Source organism: Hypomesus transpacificus, chromosome 9 (genome assembly GCF_021917145.1).
Source record: "Hypomesus transpacificus isolate Combined female chromosome 9, fHypTra1, whole genome shotgun sequence".
Taxonomy (NCBI): Eukaryota; Metazoa; Chordata; class Actinopteri; order Osmeriformes; family Osmeridae; genus Hypomesus; species Hypomesus transpacificus.
In genome coordinates this window covers 2645452-2667597 of record NC_061068.1, presented here as the reverse complement: position 1 = coordinate 2667597, position 22146 = coordinate 2645452, and the positions used below count along the sequence as shown (strand labels likewise).

At 46.2% G+C, this 22146-nt stretch overlaps 1 protein-coding gene across 7 annotated transcripts in view; it reads left to right on the top strand.

Annotated features, from left to right (window-relative positions):
* The first annotated feature begins 89 nt into the window (after positions 1–89).
* LOC124470977 (ubiquitin-conjugating enzyme E2 J2) overlaps positions 90–22146 on the top strand; it is a 123979-nt gene continuing 101922 nt past the window's right edge. For 4 of the 7 annotated variants that reach the window (XM_047025238.1, XM_047025240.1, XM_047025239.1 and 1 more), the window contains exons 1-3: positions 94–335; positions 18271–18328; positions 21996–22115. In XM_047025238.1, the coding sequence (XP_046881194.1) occupies positions 289–335; positions 18271–18328; positions 21996–22115 (225 nt within the window). In that variant the 5' untranslated portion in view covers positions 94–288. Of the gene's footprint in view, positions 336–18270; positions 18329–21995; positions 22116–22146 lie in introns of all 7 variants that reach the window. The other 3 variants (XM_047025244.1, XM_047025242.1, XM_047025241.1) reach the window with 1 other exon arrangement.

Here is a 22146-nt window from a genome sequence, read left to right as displayed (position 1 = left end):
GAGGATTGGCAGAGGGGTGTGTTGTCTCACCAGTGCAACCACGCCCCCTATTCGTTCTCCAGCGGCGGCAGTGCTCGTTTGACCGGTCATTTGACATGCAGTGAGAGACTGAATATGCAGTGAGAGACTGAATACGGTGACACAGTGTCAACGTTACCGGGGCAAGAAGCTGCTGCGCGACAGGGAATAGGTGACACTGTATCTATATTTCACGCGACAGAAGCGCCGCGCAATGTAATTTACAGATTGAAGGAATAGTACAAGAAAAAACATACAATAAACGCAAAAATGACGGTGGATTTTGAGGAATGTATTAAAGATTCACCTCGATTCAGGTAAGAATGCTAATGCAATGTACAGCTGTGCACAATTCTGAAACGAGTAATATCATTCCAGGGTCAGAATATATTTGCTCGGTTCTTTCGTGTAATAACACTATTACAATAGTGTCGTTCACCGATGGAAGGCAATGCGGACATATTGACAATGGTTTCCAATAAATCACGTTGACTTATTATCGATACATGTTCACATTGCTTTGATGACAGAAAGCAATCGTTGAAAGATTTTTACTCGTGCCGTTTCATTTGAGGATTGCTGTCTGTCACCTTGTTCTGTAACCGCCTGTTCAACGCGCCCTCAGAACCAGTTGAATTAATTACTCTATATAAGGTGACGGGTAGAAAGGAGATAGCAATCGTACACAGAGATGATGTGGGAAAATTATTTATTATAAACATCCTGAAAATGTATTCATAATATAGCATGTTGAATTCGAAGATTTTCTTTTCTAGAGGCAACAATCAGACATAAAGCATCAATGGGTCCTCCCTCTTTCTCTCTCCCTCTCTGAGACTGTTGAAGCCTATTCAGTTTCTTCATTCACAAACATGAGACCATTGTAGCTGAGGGCTTCCCTGGGATAGTCAGCGCTCTGAAAGGGGGACGCTGTTCCCGTGTCTATTTGCATGTCTACTGACGTATTCCATTTTCTGAAAGCGATGCATGTTAGATGCAGTCCCTCGGTTCACTTACTACACTGTAGGGCAAGTGGCTGCCAATCTGGAGATGCCCTTGTCAAACCACTAGAGCCGTGGCAGGGAGGTTGTGGATTCTGTCTTCAGGGAGGGGCATCATATTCTAGGCAGAGCTCCAGTTCTCTGGCCCCTGGAGGGTAGCGTCGAACCAAACATCCTTCAGGGATATGACCAGGGGAGCTTGATAAACGAAGGTCATCTAAGATCTAGGTCATACATTGCCTGGTTACTATGGTTATATTGTCTGGTGTTGTTGATTTGAGATCTACTGAGGTATATATTTATTAGTTCCTGTCTGTGTTGAAGTATAATGTTCTTATTTGGAGTTATGAGCACACTATAGTACTGCAATTCTCTGGTTTTGTCGTTTTTGGCATTTATTCATTTTCTCACATGTTCATGTTATTTATGTATCATCTCTCTCAATCCTACACACACTCACACACACACTCTGACACAAACACTCCCACTCTCTCACACACACACACACTCAAGAACAAACTCAAACAATCCTAAAATTTCTGTTGCTGGCAATCTGCCATACATAAACATTTTAGAAAAGTTTGGTGATAATGAGCTTTTGAGAAAGTATTGTTGGGTATTATGATAATAGTAGAGTTATCAGGGATGCAGTCACTTATAGAAAAATAATCCAGCAACACCAGAGATCAAGGTTGACAACTCTTCGGTACTTACTCTATATGTCTTACCTTCCACAGATCTCTAATCCTAACCCTCCAAAAATATCTGTAACCTGAAACTGGAAAGTTCACTCTCTTCTCTCCTCCTGGGAAACTCTGTTTCTGTCCTTCCCTGCATCCTCTACGGCAGCCTCTCTGCCTCAGCCTCTCTGCCTCAGCCTCTCTGCCTCAGCCTCTTCACATTAAAACAGGGGAGAAGAGCTAGAGTGTTTCATAAAGCTTGACACGATAATGGGAGTCAGATGGCTGAGCGGTGAGGGAGTCGGGCTAGTAATCAGAAGGTTGCCGGATCGATACCCCGCCGTGCCAAATGACGCTGTGTCCTTGGGCAAGGCACTTCACCCTACTTGCCTCGGGGGGAATGTCCCTGTACTTAATGTAAGTCGCTCTGGATAAGAGCGTCTGCTAAATGACTAAATGTAAATGTAAGTAGCAGATGAGGAAAAACAACTTCCAAACCGTGATACGAATCTCAGTCTGGAAGGGATCCACACTCGCATGTATCACAGAGCTACGGTCTGTGTGGAGCAAGTAGACATTGTCCTTACGTAGTGAGATCTGGTTTGTGTTCCTCTTCTAGAAGACGGCAGGCTGTCTGGTGTGGCTGTTGTGCAATGCTGCTGAGGGAGAGAGAGTGAGTGTGTGTGTGGTCTTGTTTGGTCAACTAAAAAAGAATGTACCTTTTGGGGCCCTCTTCTTGGGTCCCACAACTTCAATGCTATTTCTAGGGGGTTTTGGGGGGTGTTGTGGTTAGAATTAGATTAAGGGTTGGGGTTAGGGGTCAGGGAAATAAGATTTTGAACTGGAGTGAGTTTGTCCTCACTAGGATGGTAGAACAAGTGGCTCTAACAGCACAGCCCCTCTCTCTGCAGGCCCACACCTGCGTGTGGCACACAGACTTCTTTTTCTCTCTGGTTTCCTTGTTGAGACACACTGACACTCCTCTGTCTCTCTCTCCGCTACTAGTCCCTCTGTTGTCCTGCCACCTGCAGCTGCCATGCCCTAAAAACCTCCTGCCCAGAGCTGCTCCACTGTCCAGCTGAACTGGACTCTGTGTCAACACAACGCTGTCTGGAGTTCCACCTCTCTGTCATTGAGTTTCACTCGTCCCTCATGGACGGTGAAGAGATGACACCGTGTTGGCAGGTTGTACACCAGAGCTGTGTGAGGTCTGCAGCTCAGGTGACTTGCTCTCGTTCTCGGGACAGGGATGTTGATTGGCTCAGATTATTCTAATTTTCCTGTTGGAAACATGCCCAGTCCTCCAGCCTGATGCATGTTTAAACAGCAGTGCTGTCTCTGAGTAGGAGGCAAATGGAGTCAGAGTTAAGATGCAAGCCAAACGGACATGGGTCTTATCTAATCCATGAAAACATGACACACTAACCAAAAGAGCGACGCTATGAAGGAGTTGTCTTGTCTGGAAGGTTTGAACGTGCAGGTTTCAGTTCGCCCAGGCCCTCCGTGTGACGACAGTCTCAGCTCATCTGCTCTGGTGGATTCTGTTCCAGGTTCACGTCTGGCCTGATTCTGCTGTGTCAAATCTGGTCTTTTTTACTCTTTTATAAAAAAAAAAGGACAACCCTGGTTTTTATTCCTTTGACTATGTATTTGGTATGATAGTGTATCGGTTTTGTTTCTGATTGTTTCTGAAGAAAAAACACTTCTTACTTCTTCGAGGAGGAGATGTGAGGTGGTGACCTTTCCATGGAACCTCTGTCTTAGACACACTCACTTGTTAACCAACTCCACCTGGGAGTGAGGCAGGGGATGCATGCATGGTTCAGGGTGATCTAAGCCAGAAAGACCATAGTATTCATTTCCTCTCTCCTGTCAAGTTCCCCTCATAACCATAAATATTAAGAACAGAAAGGGATGTTCATCTCTTTTTGCTGCATGTCTCATTCTGTTCTTCAGTGACTGTTGCGTTTTGAGTCGCGTCATTTTTTAAACAATGCCCAGCGTCTGCTAGTTCCAGATTGATGCCCTGGTTTCTAGACACTGACATCCCAGTGCTTGTTTGCCTCAGTTCCATACCAGTGTCTAGGACCTCATAGCCTGTCTGGCAGATAGACAGGCTGGTTCACCTGGCAACTATGCAACAGGGGTGGCCCAATCTCTTTCTTAATCACTGGCAGGTATCGTTGCTGATGTCGCCCTGGCGACCTGTTGCTTGGGCTGCTATGGCAACCGTCTGTATTTTTCTCCTTTACTCTTTCTTTCCCTCAGGTTGAGCATGTGTTGTTACATGATTTAATCAGCAACCTTTAGACCAACCTAACCATCTGAACTTTTGCTGTTCATAGTGTCACTAAAACAGGCTTTCCAGCCCTTCCAATTTCAACCATATTTGGCTTCCGTTGCGGGGGCATATTGCTGGCCCTGACGCATGTTTCCTGCTGTGAACACCAGGGGAGCTTCCCAATACTAATATCAGAATTTGCTTACTTTTTGAAATATATATTTTTTCAAACTTTCTATCCTGCAGACTGGACTGTTTAGCCTCTTCATCAGCATGGTTGGGAATGTGGGATTGTATGTGTGTGGTTGGGTATGTGAGATTGTGTGTATATTCATCCTTTTGTGTGTGCTTCCATTCATGTGTTTGTGTGTTGTCTGTGCTGTTCGTGATGATACAAGCCAGTGTCATTGTATATTGACTACAGGCATGACTAGTTAATAGCCTCCTCTATTCTGGAGCTCTTGTTTGGCCTCCCCCTGTCTTGTCATTCACACCCAGCGAGCAGAGAGGAGGATGGTCTCTTCACAGAGACCCAAGTCTCCAGGACTGAGGCAGATGGAGCTGGACACGGCTCTGCTGGAGACAGAAAGATCGAGGACAGACTGAGATTATTCAGAAATATCCTTCAAGTAACAGCAAACAGCAAAAAGCACAATAATGATTAGGGGTGGAACGGTACACTGAAGTCATGGTTCGGTTCATACCGCGATTCAGACATCACGGTTCGGTAAGAGTTCTGTACAATGGAGGGAAAAGCAAAACAAATCAGGTTCCTCTACGAGTGAATACGGGTGTAGTGAAGATAACGTGTAAAATCGATTGCTTCAGTGATTTTTTAGGCCCTGTTTGTATGTGTATCTAAAGGCTGGTTAAGCACTGTTTTGTCTCGTTCCAGTGATTGGCACACCTGGGTGTTGGCGTCGGATATGTTTAGTCATTTAGCACACGCTCTTATCCAGATGTGTTATGTGCGTTAGCATGTTAGATGTATTTCCACTCACATACCCCACTACTGCTGAACAACGCCGACACACAGTGCTCGTCTTATCCACCACTCTCTTGTCTGAACTTCTGCAACTGACAGGGAATCCGAAGTTTTCCTAAACTTGTGATCTTAAAGAGGCCGACGGGTCCTCTATCTCTTGTGGGTCGCCACCACTCATTCTCGTCCTTGTGCTGCTAGCTAGCTCTGACTCACGGCGGCACCAATCAGAGCTTCAGAGCTAAAGCGGAGCAACAGATTAGGTGTCCCTAAAGAACACGAGTACCTTAATTAATTTGCACGCAACTTTTATTTATTTTTATACAGTGTATTCTCTGTGTAATTTCATGCACCGAACCGTGACGCCCGTACCGTGACGCCCGTACCGTGACGCCCGTACCGTGACGCCCGTACCGTGACGCCCGTACCGTGACGCCCGTACCGTGACGCCCGTACCGTGACGCCCGTACCGTTTTGGTTCAATATGAATACATGTACATAGGAGTCAGGTGGCTGAGCGGTTAGGAAATCGGGATAGTAATCAGAAGGTTGCCCGTGCGATTCCCCGCGACATGCAAAATTACGTTGTGTCTTTGGGCAAGGCACTTCACCCTTCTTGCATAGGGGAGAATGTCCCTGTACTTACTGCAAATCGCTCTGGATAAGAGCGTCTGCTAAATGTAAATGTAGATGTACCATACCACCCCTAATAATTATGCATGATACCACAGAGGATGTTTACTTGTCCTACATAGCTGTGGCCTTTCAATAGAGCTGTTCATGGATGTACACCAAGCATGAGGAGAGATAGTCACGTTCTTGGAGGAATGTGGTTGTTTAATCCCTCGTCATGGTTGGCTGCAGGGTTAGGTATGGAGTGGATTGTGAAGAAGCAGGATTCTGAAGGAGGCTGAGTGTGTCTGTGTGTGTCTTGTCAGGGTGGTGGGTTTGTCCTGTCCTGTCCTGCTCTAAGAGGAATTTTCACTGCAGTCTGGCTGAAGGTGGGTTGTGTGAGTCATCTTCCACACGGGTGCAGAAACATCTCAGCCTCTTATCGGCTGAGAGATCATTGTGTGGAAGGCAGCCATTGATCAGCACAGACTGGCCTTTGTGTGTTTGTGTTAGGTAGGGTGTGTGTGTGCGACACAACACAGGCTTAGATCATGTGAAGCCAGGAGACAATTGTAAACAGTTGTTTTTTTGCTATAGCAACTGGGCTTGTCACTGTGTTTGTGTGTGCAGGAGGGGAGTGTCTTTCTGCTGGTGTGTCAGTCTGTGTGGGGTCTGGATGATGTGCTACCATTCACTGACACACCACAGAGACACACCCAACATCAAACATGTGTCTCTGTAGTCTCAGTCTTCCATGCAGCAGATTAACCTCTGACCTGTCACATGACCTCTGACCTGTCACATGACCTCTGACCTGTCACATGACCCCCACAGTCTGGACATGTAGGACATAGGAACCACTTCTCACACACTGAAACCAAACAGCTAGACTACATATCCCATCACCCCTTTCCCACTGAAACGAAACTGCGGGACTACAAATCCCATCACCTCTCTAACACTACTTCAGCCTCTTGGCCTAATCATCTGGGCGGAGGTTTGTAGTTCCTACGGACCACCAAACCCTACATCGCTCCCCTTCAATCTTTCTGATTGAAAGATTGGTTGAAAGTCTGACAGATGGCATCCTCAACGCTGATGAAGGAATATTCAGGTTCCAACCCTCCAATATTCCTTAATGTTTGGGGACACAGATGACAGTTAGGGTGGAACACTGTGACAGGTGCCTTACAGGAATGGAGTGATGAGTGTTGGAAGGTAAGAGAGGGAAAGAGAACAGGAAGGAGAATGAAGATAATAATGACTTCTTGGGAAAGCGCTGATGGCAGGGGGTGTGGGAAGAATTTTCATTACATTCAACAGTGACACACTCAAGACGGACTTGTATCAAGGTGTGAGGAAACAGCTTCACACGATCACACATATCCCCCTCCGGAGGTAATGTGGTTGGCGTGTTGGAACTAGAAAAAACAGCTGGGCATTCCAGATTCTTCTTAATACAACTTTCTCCTTCCTCCCGAACAACCGGGACATTTATGATTCGGTCACCTGACAACACATGGTCTCCCCTGACAAAACAAGAGACATGTATGACACGATCTGTGCTGGCCTGTTGCTCTGCTCTTTTGGTGGTGGACATGGTTCAACACCAAAACATCACCAAAGGCAGCAAAAGCTGCCAGTTTAACAGTTTGAGTCATGGCTATACTTCCGAAATTAAACCACAATTTGTAAAAACCTGTTGTGTCACAAATGTGTTGTCTCACAACATCTCAGATTTGAATTCTAATTCCGTCTGGTGTTGAAAGAAGGAGAGTGTGAACTGGGACAGGCAGGTAGCTGAACAGGGAAGCTTCAGTACTGTAGTTGTAACACTGCCCCCTGTTAGCTGAACACAAGGGATCTACTGTCTTCACTTGTCACTCAGTAGCATTACTCAGACCTTGAAGAATGTCAGAGAGTGATGAGGCCTCTGTAGCAGCAGAAACCCAGATACTGAACTGGCTGACTCAGTCAAACATGTCACCTCAGGACCCTGGAGAACCACATGGTTCACAAAATCAATGTAATCAAAATAGTGCTCTTGTTTGAGTTCATTTCAGTGTTCATTTAGAGAGTTGTATTTGGAGGAGCGCCAGCGTGGCAGACATGTCAGATGTGAGTTGGTGATAAAGTGACAGGGAGGGGACGTCAGTGTGTGTGTTGACGTATGATCCTATTTACCCTCACAGACACCCTCATGGTGACAGGATTAACACATGTGTGTGCGTGTGTGTGTGTGAACACACAATGGATGCTGCCAGCCAGGAAACAGGCCCTGATTATCCCTCTAGGAACCATTTCTGCCAAAAACAGGGGTGTCAAAAACAGGGTACCCTGTGTGTGAACGGTCACGGAAGTACTCATTCACAGGTCAATCAGGTGAATCAGATTAATTGGGTTTCAATATAAACAGACAACACGAAACAAGGACAAGGATTTCAACATCTCTCTTGAGCTTGGATCTATAGTGTGTCCTGAATCATTCTGTTTTCTTAGCAATATTTCCATTCTAGGAAATTGTAATATCAAATATCAAGCAGCACTATACATTTGCACTGGTCCAAATGAGGACAGTGTGAAGTTTAGGGATTGCATGGATTCATGTCATGATCCCTTAGCACAACAGGTCAACAGACTGTCCTGTGTTTCTGATCTTTAGACATCTACGGCCTTTAGAACAACAGGTCAACAGACTGTCCTGTGTTTCTGATCTTTAGACATCTACGGCCTTTAGAACAACAGGTCAACAGACTGTCCTGTGTTTCTGATCTTTAGACATCTACGGCCTTTAGAACAACAGGTCAACAGACTGTCCTGTGTTTCTGATCTTTAGACATCTACGGCCTTTAGAACAACAGGTCAACAGACTGTCCTGTGTTTCTGATCTTTAGACATCTACGGCTGTGTGTGTTTCTTCCCCCCCCCCCGCCAGAGACACACACACACAAGGAAGATGGACAAGTTACTGAGGAACTGTTCCAGCCCAAAACTCCAACTGACCTCTCTAACATGGACCGCTTCAGACACACCTACCTCTTCTACCTGCAGCCACACACACACACACCGAGGATAGATCTCAGCCCGGCTCGTCCATCTGAGATGCCCCAGTTGGACCCTTCTGGACTCCAGAACTCCTGGCAGATTTAATTGTGTGGCCAAGGACGTGCAGGTCAGATAGAGCAGACTAGAGACCTGCAGGTCAGATAGAGGCATCTGTATTTAAGGCAGGAAGGAACCGTGAGTAACCCGAGCAGCCTGGACAATAAATAACTGAGGTTTTCATTCTGGAGTCTTTTAGCCATGAGCTCCACCACGTACGTTCTTACACAGGCACACGTACACTCTTTCTGTCTGTCTGTCTGTCTCACACACACATGGACACATGCACACACACACACAGACACATGCACACACACACACAGATATGCAAACAAACCAAAGCTAAAAGCGTGACATGTTCATGTTCTTTGGGGTCGACACCACAGGGATGGTGTGTAGGAGGGATCCCATCCCTAGTGTGGAGGAAGAGATGAGTGAGTTAGAGGGGGGAAAGAAAAGGATGGACATGGACGGAAAAGTACAAGCGAGAGAGAGTGGGGGGGGGCAGAGAGAAAGAGAGAGATTCAGAGAGGTCCTCCGCCTAAGTAGGTTTACATCAACACAGGGGTGGTCTTACACAACCCCCTGAACACTGTCAGGGGACACATACACCATCACACCACAATAGGAGACCTACACAAATATGGTATACACAGAAAGACCGCCAGTTCAGTTAACTATATTATCTGTCCCAGAGACATACTTACATGCACGCACACACACACACACATATACACACACACATATACACACACACATACATACAGGCAATAAATGAAGCATGTGCTTCCTCTCCCTGGTGGACGACAGCCGGACTAACGGAGCCTGGAGCCCAGAGTCAGGAATATGAGCCACTTGGCTGAGGGATTCTGAGACCAAGGATGAGAGGTCCAAATAATTGGATGTTGGCATAGAAAAGGAAAACAGAAATTAACTGGACACCCTTCTTTTTGATGAGGAGGAATATCTGTCTCCCTCACTGTGGTTTTGGGAGGAAATTAGTTTGTCAGTCGTATTGTGAAACATCCAAAGATTTCTAGGTAGAATCTGTCACAGTTTAATTTTGAGTTTGCATTGGTGCACTACCAAAGACAACAAGCCAATTGGAAGTAATCTGAGGATTAATTAATGAAAATGATTCTATTAATCATCTTCTGCCTTGGCCGACACACAGAAACTTTTCCCAAGAATGCATGTGAATACAGTCAGCCTGGGCTTGCACAAGCAAGGCATTTGCCTGTGGGTGAAGGCTGCATCACAGGAAGGTGGGTGGAGAAGAGAGAGGGAGAGAGAGAGAGAGAGAGAGAGAGAGAGGGCGGGAGGTGGAGAGAGAGAGAGAGAGAGCGCGGGAGGTGGAGAGAGAGAGAGAGAGCGCGGGAGGTGGAGAGAGAGAGAGAGAGGGAGGGAGGGAGGTTTTGAGGCTTGGGGAGAAGAGAGCTGATAGATATAAATGAAAAGGAAGGGAGGCAATGGGGGAGGATGAGCAAGATGAGGAAGAGGAAAGGAATACATGCTGTGAGGAAGAGAAGGAATAGAGTCAGGGATGAAGCAGTGCTGCCAGACTGGTCACAGATGTGGACGAGTCAGCAAGCTGCAAAACATGCACCACACACACACCATACACACACCATACACACACACACATATATATACACACACACATGCACACACACATACCCTTACACACACAGCTTGCATGAAGGAGAGCTGTGCCAGCTTTAGGGGAGGACTACATGACTTGATGTTTTCATGCCAGGCCAACTTTGCCTGAAAAAACATCCTGGATTTCAACTGACTTTTACTGTCTATGTGCGTGTGTGAGAGTCTGTACACATGTGTGTGAGTGTAGATGTTATGTGCATGTGTGTACACAGTATATATGATGTGTGTGTACAGTATATATGATGTGTGTGTGACTGTATATTCTGGTCTTGTTCATATCCTTGTGGGCTAGTGTTCCTGTATAACTGGCTGGTCATCACAAGTGGGTTAGGGTTAATGGTTAGGGTTAATGGTTAGAGGTTAGTGGTTAATGGTTAATGGTTAGGGTTAGGGGTTAGGGGTTAGGGGTTAGGGTTAGGGTTAGTGGTTAGGGTTAGTGGTTAGGTTTAGGAGAGAGCCACCACAGAGCTTGAGGACTCTTGTCCTCTCAACAGTAACATGTCAACCTACATGGACAATTCAATTTCTGATCCTGTTGCCATGACTGTAAGTCTATAAGCATCCTCCTTGACCCCAGGACCTAACCCACCACACTGATCAAGCAGGTTGGGCTGCTGGACGTGCTGCTCTCTCCAACCTGAGAGGCCGACGGTCATTCAGAACCAAGCTGAGGTTCTCCTTGGACGAGCAGCTAAACTCAGACACACAAACACCAGATCATTACAGTAGAAACACCACATCAATACAGTAGAAATACCAGATCATTACAGTAGAAACACCAGATCATTACAGTAGAAACACCAGATCAATACAGTAGAAACACCAGATCATTACAACACAAGCAGGCAGTTATACCCCCAGTTGCTGGGGATTAGCGATGTGCTGCAGGCCTCAGTCTGTGTCGGTCGTGTTAGACAGGGTCCTTTCTGTGTATCTGGTTTCCGTTAAGTTACGCTTCCTTAAATCCCACTGAGGGTAACACATGGTGCAGCTGTTTATCTACCTGGGATGGTTGTCATGGTGAACTGAAGTCAATCTCTGGCCCTATGATGGCGAGGTCAAGTCAGGTCTGTCCCCCTTTTAATGCTCCCGCTCTTCTCGTTTAGAAAAGAGGGCCTTTGCACTCTGACCCTGATCCAACCAAAGCAACCAACTGACTGACTGGCTGACTGGCTGACTGGCTGACTGACTGACTGACTGACTGACTGACTGACTGACTGGCTGACTGGCTGGCTGACTGACTGACTGGCTGACTGACTGACTGGCTGACTGGCTGGCTGACTGACTGGCTGACTGGCTGACTGGCTGACTGACTGGCTGACTGGCTGGCTGACTGGCTGACTGGCTGACTGACTGACTGGCTGGCTGACTGACTGGCTGACTGACTGACTGGCTGGCTGACTGACTGACTGACTGACTGGCTGGCTGACTGACTGACTGACTGACTGGCTGACTGACTGACTGGCTGACTGACTGACTGGCTGACTGGCTGGCTGGCTGACTGACTGACTGACTGACTGGCTGACTGACTGACTGACTGACTGGCTGACTGACTGGCTGACTGGCTGACTGGCTGGCTGACTGGCTGGCTGGCTGACTGGCTGACTGACTGACTGACTGGCTGACTGACTGGCTGGCTGACTGACTGGCTGACTGGCTGACTGGCTGACTGACTGACTGACTGACTGACTGACTGACTGGCTGACTGACTGGCTGACTGGCTGACTGACTGACTGACTGGCTGACTGACTGGCTGACTGGCTGACTGACTGGCTGACTGGCTGCCTCAGGACACATCAGAAATATACATTGGTCTATTGTGACTGACACAATCACTGCTCACATTGCAGTGCCAAAGTTGTTTACCCTACACTGTCTCATCATTCCCAGTCCTCCACACAGAGAACACAGGCTTGGCTGTACGCTGCAGATACTGACAAATGTACAGCAATGGACATCACAAATGTACTTATGGTGTTAAGAGGCACAAAATGAACCACAATCTGCTCAAAATTAATCCACCACCCTCAAATCTTGTAGTCCCATCTAGTTACAGCTCCAAGCTGCTGTCTTAATGGTGGTCTAATGCCAAGCTTCCATGCTTTCCAGGAACACAGTTTCAGTTCCTCAGTAAATTACTTACAATACCAAGCAGAGCAGCTCTTTAATGAACCCTGGTTCTAAAGGTCATAGTGCAGATTAATGTTATAGATGAAAACGTAAACCCAGATTAATGTTATAGATAAAAACATAAACCAGACTGTGGAACTGCAGGGTTACATGGTCACACTAGAGAAGAATCCTGCTAGCATTAGTATGGGACGCTTTGACCCTGTCCCAGGCCACTCCCTCTCTCCCAGCCCACTCCCTCTCTCCCAGCCCACTCCCTCTCTCCCAGCCCACTCCCTCTCTCCCAGCCCACTCCCTCTCTCCCAGCCCACTCCCTCTCTCCCAGCCCACTCCCTCTCTCCCAGCCCACTCCCTCTGTCCCAGCCCACTCCCTCTCTCCCAGCCCACTCCCTCTCTCCCAGCCTTGTTTAAGAGGAGGAGAGCCCCTCATTATGTGGTGGCTGCTTGCAGAGTCAGATATCAGGAAGATGAGAGGGAGTCAGATGGCTGAGCGGTGAGGGAGTCGGACTAGTAATCAGAAGGTTGCCGGATCGATTCCCAGCCGCGCCAAATGATGTTGTGTCCTTGGGCAAGGCACTTCACCCTACTTGCCTCAGGGGAATGTCCCTGTACTTACTGTAAGTCGCTCTGGATAAGAGCGTCTGCCAAATGACTTAATGTAATGTAAATGTAAGATGAGACAGACCTTGTAACCCTCCATGGCTTGTCTGTGCCCCAGACTACGCCCTGGTCCCTGGATCCCCACACACTGGGAGCCTCGGGTGGGAACTGGATGTAGCCTGGATGTAGCATTAGCCTCAGTTAGCATGAATGGGCAAACAAACCCAGTCGAAACATCTGACTCAGAGGATTTGTACTACGCTGAGGATCAGGGGACTCGTGCTCTAGTTTAGAAGCAAATCTGTATTTTTGTTACTGTAATTAGTTTGTTTTAGCGTCAATTTTGGGGAAGCTTTTCAGAACAGCAGGGGTGAGTTGGTAGGATTTAGATGTAAGTAGCAGAGGGAATAGCTGTGTGTGTGCGTGTGTGTGTGTGTGTGTGTGTGTGTGTGTGTGTGTGTGTGTGTAGTTGTTACCAGGCATGTGGTGCAGTGTTCCCTAGGGCACATGGGAACACTATGTATTTTATCTATCTCTCTAACTCTCTCTCTTTGTAGCAGACAACATTTACAGAAGATATTCTGGAATTTCAGAAATTGACCACTAAACAGAACCCTAACCCTTCCACACAAGGAAGGAAAAGTCCCCCCCCCCCTTCACCCCCTGCTCCACAAACAACATGTGCAGCTAGTATAAAGAGCATTCCCACCAGGGTCCCATTGCCCTGGTGCACCCCCTGCCTGGTGCACCCTGCTTGGTGCACCCCCTGTCTGGTGCACCCTGCCTGGTGCACCCCCTGTCTGGTGCACCCTGCCTGGTGCAGACCCTGCCTGGTGCACCCTGCCTGGTGCAGACCCTGCCTGGTGCACCCTGCCTGGTGCAGACCCTGCCTGGTGCAGACCCTGCCTGGTGCACCCTGCCTGGTGCAGACCCTGCCTGGTGCACCCTGCCTGGTGCACCCCCTGTCTGGTGCACCCCCTGCCTGGTGCACCCCCTGCCTGGTGCAGACCCTGCCTGGTGCAGACCCTGCCTGGTGCAGACCCTGCCTGGTGCATCCTGCCTGGTGCAGACCCTGCCTGGTGCAGACCCTGCCTGGTGCAGACCCTGCCTGGTGCACCCCCTGCCTGGTGCAGACCCTGCCTGGTGCAGACCCTGCTAAACACTGCCATACTACTGGGCTGTAATAATGATTAATCGTGTAAGTGTGTAGAAGATACATACAGTATCACATTGGTAACAAGAAAATAATACCACCATTTAAATGACCCTGACTGCAGCTGATGCAAATCCACCACTAGCAGTTTACATGCTAGTGGTGGATTTGACTTTTGCTTTGTACATGTGTGGTCACAGACCTCTTTCAGAGACTTGATGAGAGAGGCTGCTTTGTTGGTTCAGTCGGTCGGGAGTCCAGCTCATTGTTTCTTCAGGGAATCAATTTCATGTTTGTTCATTGATTGGGGCTTTTGAAAGACATGGTGAAGGTGTCTTTGTTGCTGATGAAAGGGCCATAGAGTCAACTGGGGTTTGGAACGTTTGTTGGTGTGAAAAGTGATCTGTTTGGGCCTGTGTGTTTTTTTGTGAAAAGTGGCCAATTTTTTGAGTGAGTGTGCATGTGGGTTAGTGTGTTTATTCAAGACTGATTCAGGCAGAACAAAGACTTGGATTCAGACGGCTGTTTGATGACACTCCCTGCTCTGGTCACAACACTCCTTGTTGCTCTCTTTGCTGTAAAATACAATCTTGTATTTGTGGTCACACACACACTCACTCTCACAGACACACACACTCACTCACTCACACACACACACAAACACACCCACACACACACACACACACACACACACACACACACACACACTCTCCCCACCTGTGGTCTCAGTCTGCAGGGGTAAGGGAGACTGGCAGAAGGGAAAAATGAAAACAATGAGAAATAGAAATTAAACAAAAGAGGGATAGAAAGAGAGAGGGAAGTTGGAAGAGGAAAGAAAGAACGAATAAGAGAATTGGAATTGGAGGGACGGAGGGATGGTCGGTGGCTCTCTGGGAAAGAAACGTGAGTAATGCCAAGGCCAGTTGCCATGGCAATGGTATGTCACTGAGTCGTTGCCATGGAGCTGCCTAGTTAGGATTCTGAAGAGGAAATTAGTGAAGTGTGCTTGTTGTTGTTTTGGGAGGGCGGGGCAGGGCGGATGAAAGAGGATTTGTTATAGATGATAATCAAGAGTTGATTATCACCTGCTAGCTAGCAGGGTGGTCTCTCTGCTGTGACATTCCTTTGTTTTGTCATTGGCCCGTATGTTATTTTATCATGGGATGTACTCAGGCATCATGGGAAATGTTGTTTCATAAATCTGTGTCTTTTGTAGTCCTTCACATGTTCTGTGTGGTCCTGGTTGGAGAGTTTCTGATGGTGTTTGACAGTCCTGAAACATGCGTGAGGAGGGAATATGTCATCTTAACCCTAGAAGACACACAAACGCTCACACACACACAAACGCTCACACACAAACGCTCACACACACACAAACGCTCACACACACATGCTCACACACACAAACGCTCACGTACACACAAACACTCACACACACATGTTCACACACACATGCTCACACTGCACTGACATCTTTATGAAGTGGATGTGCCTCAGGGGTTCTCCTTGGTGAATCCTCCTCCTCTCTGTTCACACACATGCACACGCACACATGCACACACACACCACTCCTGTCTGTTCCTCCTACACGTACACATGCACACCACACACACACTGTCTCTCGGACATGTCTAGTTAGAGGGAAGCGCTAGTGAAACCTCTAACCTTTGCCTGCAAGCACACTCTCCAGATCAGCCTCTCACACATGCTTCTGGTTCTTAACCAGCTCTGACAGTCACTGTGTTGGATTATTGATTTACAGAGTCTTCTGAGATGCCCCTGTCTGCATGACTGCCCTGACACGGCTGATATTGGGTGTGTGTGTGCGCATGTGTGTACCATTCAAGACACATTTTTTTATTTTGAGTTTCTGGAATGTTCTCAGCATGTCCTCTGACCTGCTTCAGCACGTCCTCCTGTGTGTCTGGAGCATGACAGAGAGAGATGGATGACAAAGAAGGGAAGGATGACTAGAGGAGTGTGGTGGAGGGAGGTCTGGAAATGGACCTGCTCCAGCCAAGTGGAACTCTGGGAATGTGGCGTTGCGGCAGGTGCAGACCTGAAGAGGCAGCAGCCCTCTGCCCTGCCCCCCAGCTGCCAGGTCACCTCAAGGATAAACACCCGGGGTTGTGACCTTTCACCTCACAGTGACCTGTACACAAGAGAGGAGGGGTGGAAAGGTGCACGACTCTACAGACTACACATCTTTAGTCAAATTACAGAATGTTCTCATAACATATAATTCAATTAAATGGGAAAAATATATACCAGCACCAGCACCAGTCACAGTTTTGACTGGTGCTGTATATTAAGACAAATCTTGTGTTATTCCTGTAATTGAAAATGTTTAATGATTTGTCGTTTAGTTTTTTAGAGGAGAGGAAAATATGTTGAAATGAGGCTGACTGGGTTGGAAAACATGTTTGTTTCTAAAGGTTCCTGTTGAGAAATTAACCTTTTATATAATCTGATTTAAGAGATTTTTGCATGCTGTACTGCAACTGTCTGTGTGTTTAAGCGAGAGCTTGGGAACGTCAGTGTAGCTGTCAGTCAGGCTGTGTTTAGAGGTACGGTTCTGTTCTTTACGAGGGTTGTCTACAGAGTGTTTATGCCAAAATGAGACATTATAAGGAAAATCTCTTGGTGAAATACAACTTAGTAACCCAGACTTGGGTTAGACCATTATTACTTTAGATATACTGTGACTGTACACAGACTCAGAGATGGTGTGTGTGTGTGCGTGTGTGCTTGGGTGTGTGTGTGTGTGTGTGCGTGTGTACATTACACTAATGGATAGGGAGCCTGTAGATGCAAAAGGTTGCTGTCCCCCACTGACACACACACACACACACTCACACACACACACACACACACACTCACGCACACACACATGCACACACACACACTCAACAGTCAGTAACTGTCTCAGAGAGACAGACATCCTAGAGGCCAGGGGGTCTGTAACCAACCCCCATGTCTGAGTCTGTAAGAAAGGCAACAACACATGGGATTTATTATACAGTATATTGTTAAAAAAGCAAAAAGTAATATTTTAAAGGGGCTGTTTGTGTTCATGTGTGAGGATGTGACCTGTTCATGTGTGAAGATGTGACCTGTTCATCTGTGAAGATGTCTGAGGATGTGACCTGTGTGTGTGAGGATATGATATGTTCATGTGTGAAGATGTGACCTGTGTGTGTGAGGATTGGATCTGTGTGTGTGAAGATGTGACCTGTGTGTGTGAGGATGTGACCTGTGTGTGTGAGGATGTGACCTGTGTGTGTGAAGATGTGACCTGTGTGTGTGAAGATGTGACCTGTGTGTGTGAGAATGTGACCTGTGTGTGTGAAGATGTGACCTCTGTGTGTGAAGATGTGACCTGTGTGTCTAACCACTTCCTAACCGCTCAGCCATCTGACCCCCACATAGATAATAGGGAGTGGACAGGCTCTCCTTAGCCAGGCTCTGAACACACCTAATGTGTTTCAACCAGGGTTGATGATGCACACACACACTCACACGCACACATGCATGCAAGGTCTATGCAAGGGAGCCAATGAAAGAGGAGCCATGTGACAGATACATGCCTGTGTATGACTGACTGAATGAATGACTGTGGAAAGCGCTGTTGTTTAAATAGTTAGCTAGCGCAACAAGCTAACAGACAAACTTTGTATCACCATGATTTGTCTCCTGGCAGCCAGCCGCAAGCAATAACGTTTCTTGACTTCTTCACCGACTGACTGTGCAATACTCGATAAAGATGAATATTTCTGACATCTTTATAAAGAATGGCTGTGCCCACGACTATCTCATGATTTCCTTAATGATCGTGTGTTTAAGGCAGAGCTGTGTGTTGTGTTTCATGTAAATCTTCCAGCAAAATGTGCAAAAAGACTACAATGCAGCCTCTATATATATGTAGCCTCTATACTGTGGTATATGGTGGTATCTTACAGATCTCTATGCTGTGCTATCCTACAGATCTCTATACTGTGGTATCCTACAGATCTCTATACTGTGGCTAACCACCTGCGTGTGTGTTGCAGGGCTGGCATTGACGAGGTGGAGACTGATGTGGTGGAGATTGAAGCGAAGCTAGAAAAGGTATGTGGTAAAACATCAAATGGTCCAATTGTCAATTACACTGAATATAGTTGATAAGACTAGGATGTCGTTGTAGTTAATACAGTAGTGTACAGTAGTTGTTGACAATGTTGTTGTGATGTTGATGATGTACAGCTGTGGTCAAAAGTATTGGGAGCGACATACATTTTGTGTTTGCAAAGCTTGCTGGTCCTTGGCATAAAATGACTGCTAACATCATTTCAGTAAGTCATATCATTAGCACGGGGGAAGTGTGAACTAGTTCTAGCCAGGTGAAATCACTCTATCATTCTGATTGCATTTTTAGAGCAGATGGATGCTGTAAAAAAGGGAACTATTTGCATATATTGAACATTTTTGCCACAAAAAAGCTTTAAAAAATATGAAATGTTCCTTATTATGATTTCAGTATTCTATAGAAACATGTGAAAACATTTTCTTCAAATACTGAACCAGCAAACTTTGCAAAACACAACATTTGTCATTGCCAAAACTTATGACCACGACTGTATGTGTTAATAATATGGTAAATAGTAAAAACATGATGGTTTGATATGTTTTGTTATAGAAAAGGAATAGGATCACAGTGCATTCTTAATCCTACTCCTTTTATGGATCGTTCAGAGATGGCAAAAGTCCACACATCCTTCACTCAAGTAGAAGTACAGATACTCATGTTTAAAAGGTTCTGTTCAAAGTTGAAGTGCTGACTACACCTTTTCACTGAAGTTAAAGTAAAGAAGTGTGGGCCGTGACATATACTTCAGTACAAAGTAGCCATTACTACTACCTGTTCTAGTGTCACGCAGGTAACTAGACCTCACATCATATTAATACATTAATACAAAAATACACTATAGACACTATAGACACTATAGACAATATAGACACTCAGCACATTTGCCAGGAATCCTTTTTGATGGTGACAATGTCGAACACATCCCTGATCAGTAATATCTCTATTCTCAGACATATTAACATTGCTAACACTGCCTCATCCATAACGTACCTTTTATTAAAACAAATGTTACCGTTCAAAACGTTTTTTTCCGCAAATATTGTTTCAAATATTGTCCTTTTGCAAATATTTTATCACAAATATCTTATCTAAAATATTGTATAGAAAATATTTTATAAACAAAGTTTTTTTTACATTTCAAAATATTATTACAAAAATAAACCTTTAGAAATTTTGCAACTTTTCCGCTACATTGACAATTTCCGTTTTCATTGGTTAGCAACAAAATAACCTGTAACTGATTTGTGAATGACACTTCTTGGCTGTAACATTAGCAGTATTAGGTCATGTGAAGGGATGACATGCTGATCTTATTGTTAGCATTAGCAGTAATAGGTCAATTAATGTGAAGGGATTCTATGCTTATCTAATTACCCCCAATAGCATTACCTCATCTAATTGCTTAAAAAGTTCATGCAGGTCTTTAATGAGGAATCAATAGCTGTCTTCATTGTGATCTTGGGAGCTAATAGGCTAAAGATGAAGATAGCCAGGCTAGCATAATTGAGGAATTAGGTAGTCCTTAGTAGCTGCAATAAATCAACATAATGGTCTTATCTTTTCTATCTGCTTCTGTTTTAGCTTCTATCATGTTCCAATTCCTTTTTAGAATCTTATCTTCAGTGGTTTTAAATGGTTACTATAATGTAGCATAGCTGTGCATTAGAGTTGATAGGCGTGTTTGACGCTGGCCTGCTGGTCTGTCATGTGTGATGACAACATCAACATCTGCTTCCAGCAGGGCAGCGTGTCACAGTAGCCAGCGTGTCACAGCAGACCAGTGTATCACAGCGTGTCACAGCAGGCCAGCGTGTCACAGCAGACCAGTGTGTCACAGTAGACCAGTGTGTCACAGCAGACCAGTGTGTCACAGCAGGCCAGTGTGTCACAGCGTGTCACAGCAGGCCAGCGTGTCACAGCAGGCCAGCGTGTCACAGCAGGCCAGTGTGTCACAGCAGGCCAGCCTGTCACAGCATGCCAGCTCTCTCTTCACTAAGTTGATTACCCACATGTAATTAAATGTAAAAGAGAGGATTCCTATCATGTTGCGTTAGCCTGGCTGCCAGCCCAACTTCTCCCCGCCCAAAAGAAATTTGTTCGGGAAATTGGGTCTGGAGGGTCTCGTATTGGGGACCAACTACAGAAAAACAGAATATGGGCGAACCAATGAAATTGCCAGGGCGGGCTTTATACGATGATGGACAGATGATCAACAGTAACGTAATCACCCGCGTCACAAAAGAGCGCTTAAGTTGAATTCGTTTTGAACAAACATGGCTACCGCTGGAGATCTGGGATGTTGTGATTCTGCCATCGAGTCTGTTTTAGAAGACATCGACAGCGCATTAATTTTGAAAGAGGAACAGAGAGACGCAATCAAGGCATTTGTCGATGGAAAATATGTTTTTGCCGTCCTTCCTACGGGATTCGGTAAAAGTTTAATTTATCAGCTGGCCCCGATGGAGTTGTAATCCTAAACGGAGAACTTCGTATATGCATTGCCCTTTATTGTTTCGCTCAAAAAGGTTGACCGTGTGAACAAGTACTCTCCCTACCCTTAAATTAATTTTACAACACCGGCAAAAATCGTTTGTATTCATTCTTCAAGCATACTTCAAGTCTGCTTGTAGTTTAGTTCTGTTGACAACAACTATGCGGTGCTTAACATACGTCACATACTCTGTTGCTCTGATTGGTTGAAGATCTATCCAATTGAGCGAAGAGGCATTTGTTTTCCAGGCTCTTTTGAAACACGCCCTGTAGTCAAAGCCCAACGGAGAGTTCTCAGACTCATATTCTGACTAGAATTGAGTATGACAACGTCAGGCTAATGTTGCGTAGCTGCATGTACTAGAAACTGTTTGCCCCAGCTGTGGTTGAACCGTGTGTATGTGTGGTTGTGAGTGTGTGAGTTTGTATATGTGTGTGTGTGAGTGTGAAACCCTGTGTTTTCAAGCCATGTTGAGGCCCTCAAGGTTGGTGTGTGTATATGTGTGCATGTGTGTACGTGTGTGTGTGGTTGTTTATGTGTGTGTGTGATTGTGTGTGTGTGTATGTGTGTGTGTGTGTATGCATGTGCTCATCTTGTCACATGGGTTCACTGGCCTCCACCAGTAAAGCACCGTGACATGTTTGCCTCCATGCAGACTCCCTCACCATGGGTGACTCTGCTGCACGCAAACACACACACACACTGACACATACACACTCTGCTGCAGGCACACACACACACTGACACATACACACTCTGCTGCAGGCACACACACTTGCAGACATGCAAAGGTCAGGCAAACACATTCATGTACCCCACTGTACACACAAATGATCTAGATATTTGTTTGATTTATATTTACACACACAGACACTGCTGTGTCAGAGGAGTGGTAATGACAGTGTACAGCGTTTAAGCTTCTCTCGTGATCAGTTAAGTGGAAAAGTTGTTGTTTCTAGTGAACGTGGTGATTAAGTCTTATAGTGCCATCTGTGTGTGTGTGTTTGTGGGTGTGTGTGCACCTGGATAACCACCACTATCACCATCATCATCACACTGTGTAGAGTCGACTCACTGTCGTCTCCTTCCTGTCGTCTCCTTCCTGTCCTCCCCGGCCTCCTCCCTCCTCTCCCTCCCTCAACTCCCTCTCTCCTCAGCTGGTGAAGCTGTGCAGTGGAATGATCGAGGCTGGCCGGGCATATGTCGGCGCCAACAAGCTGTTCGTCAACGGCATCAAAGACCTGTCCCTGCAGTGCAAGAAGGAGGAGATGATCTCTGTAAGTAGACCTTCTGAAGGAACCTTTGGCC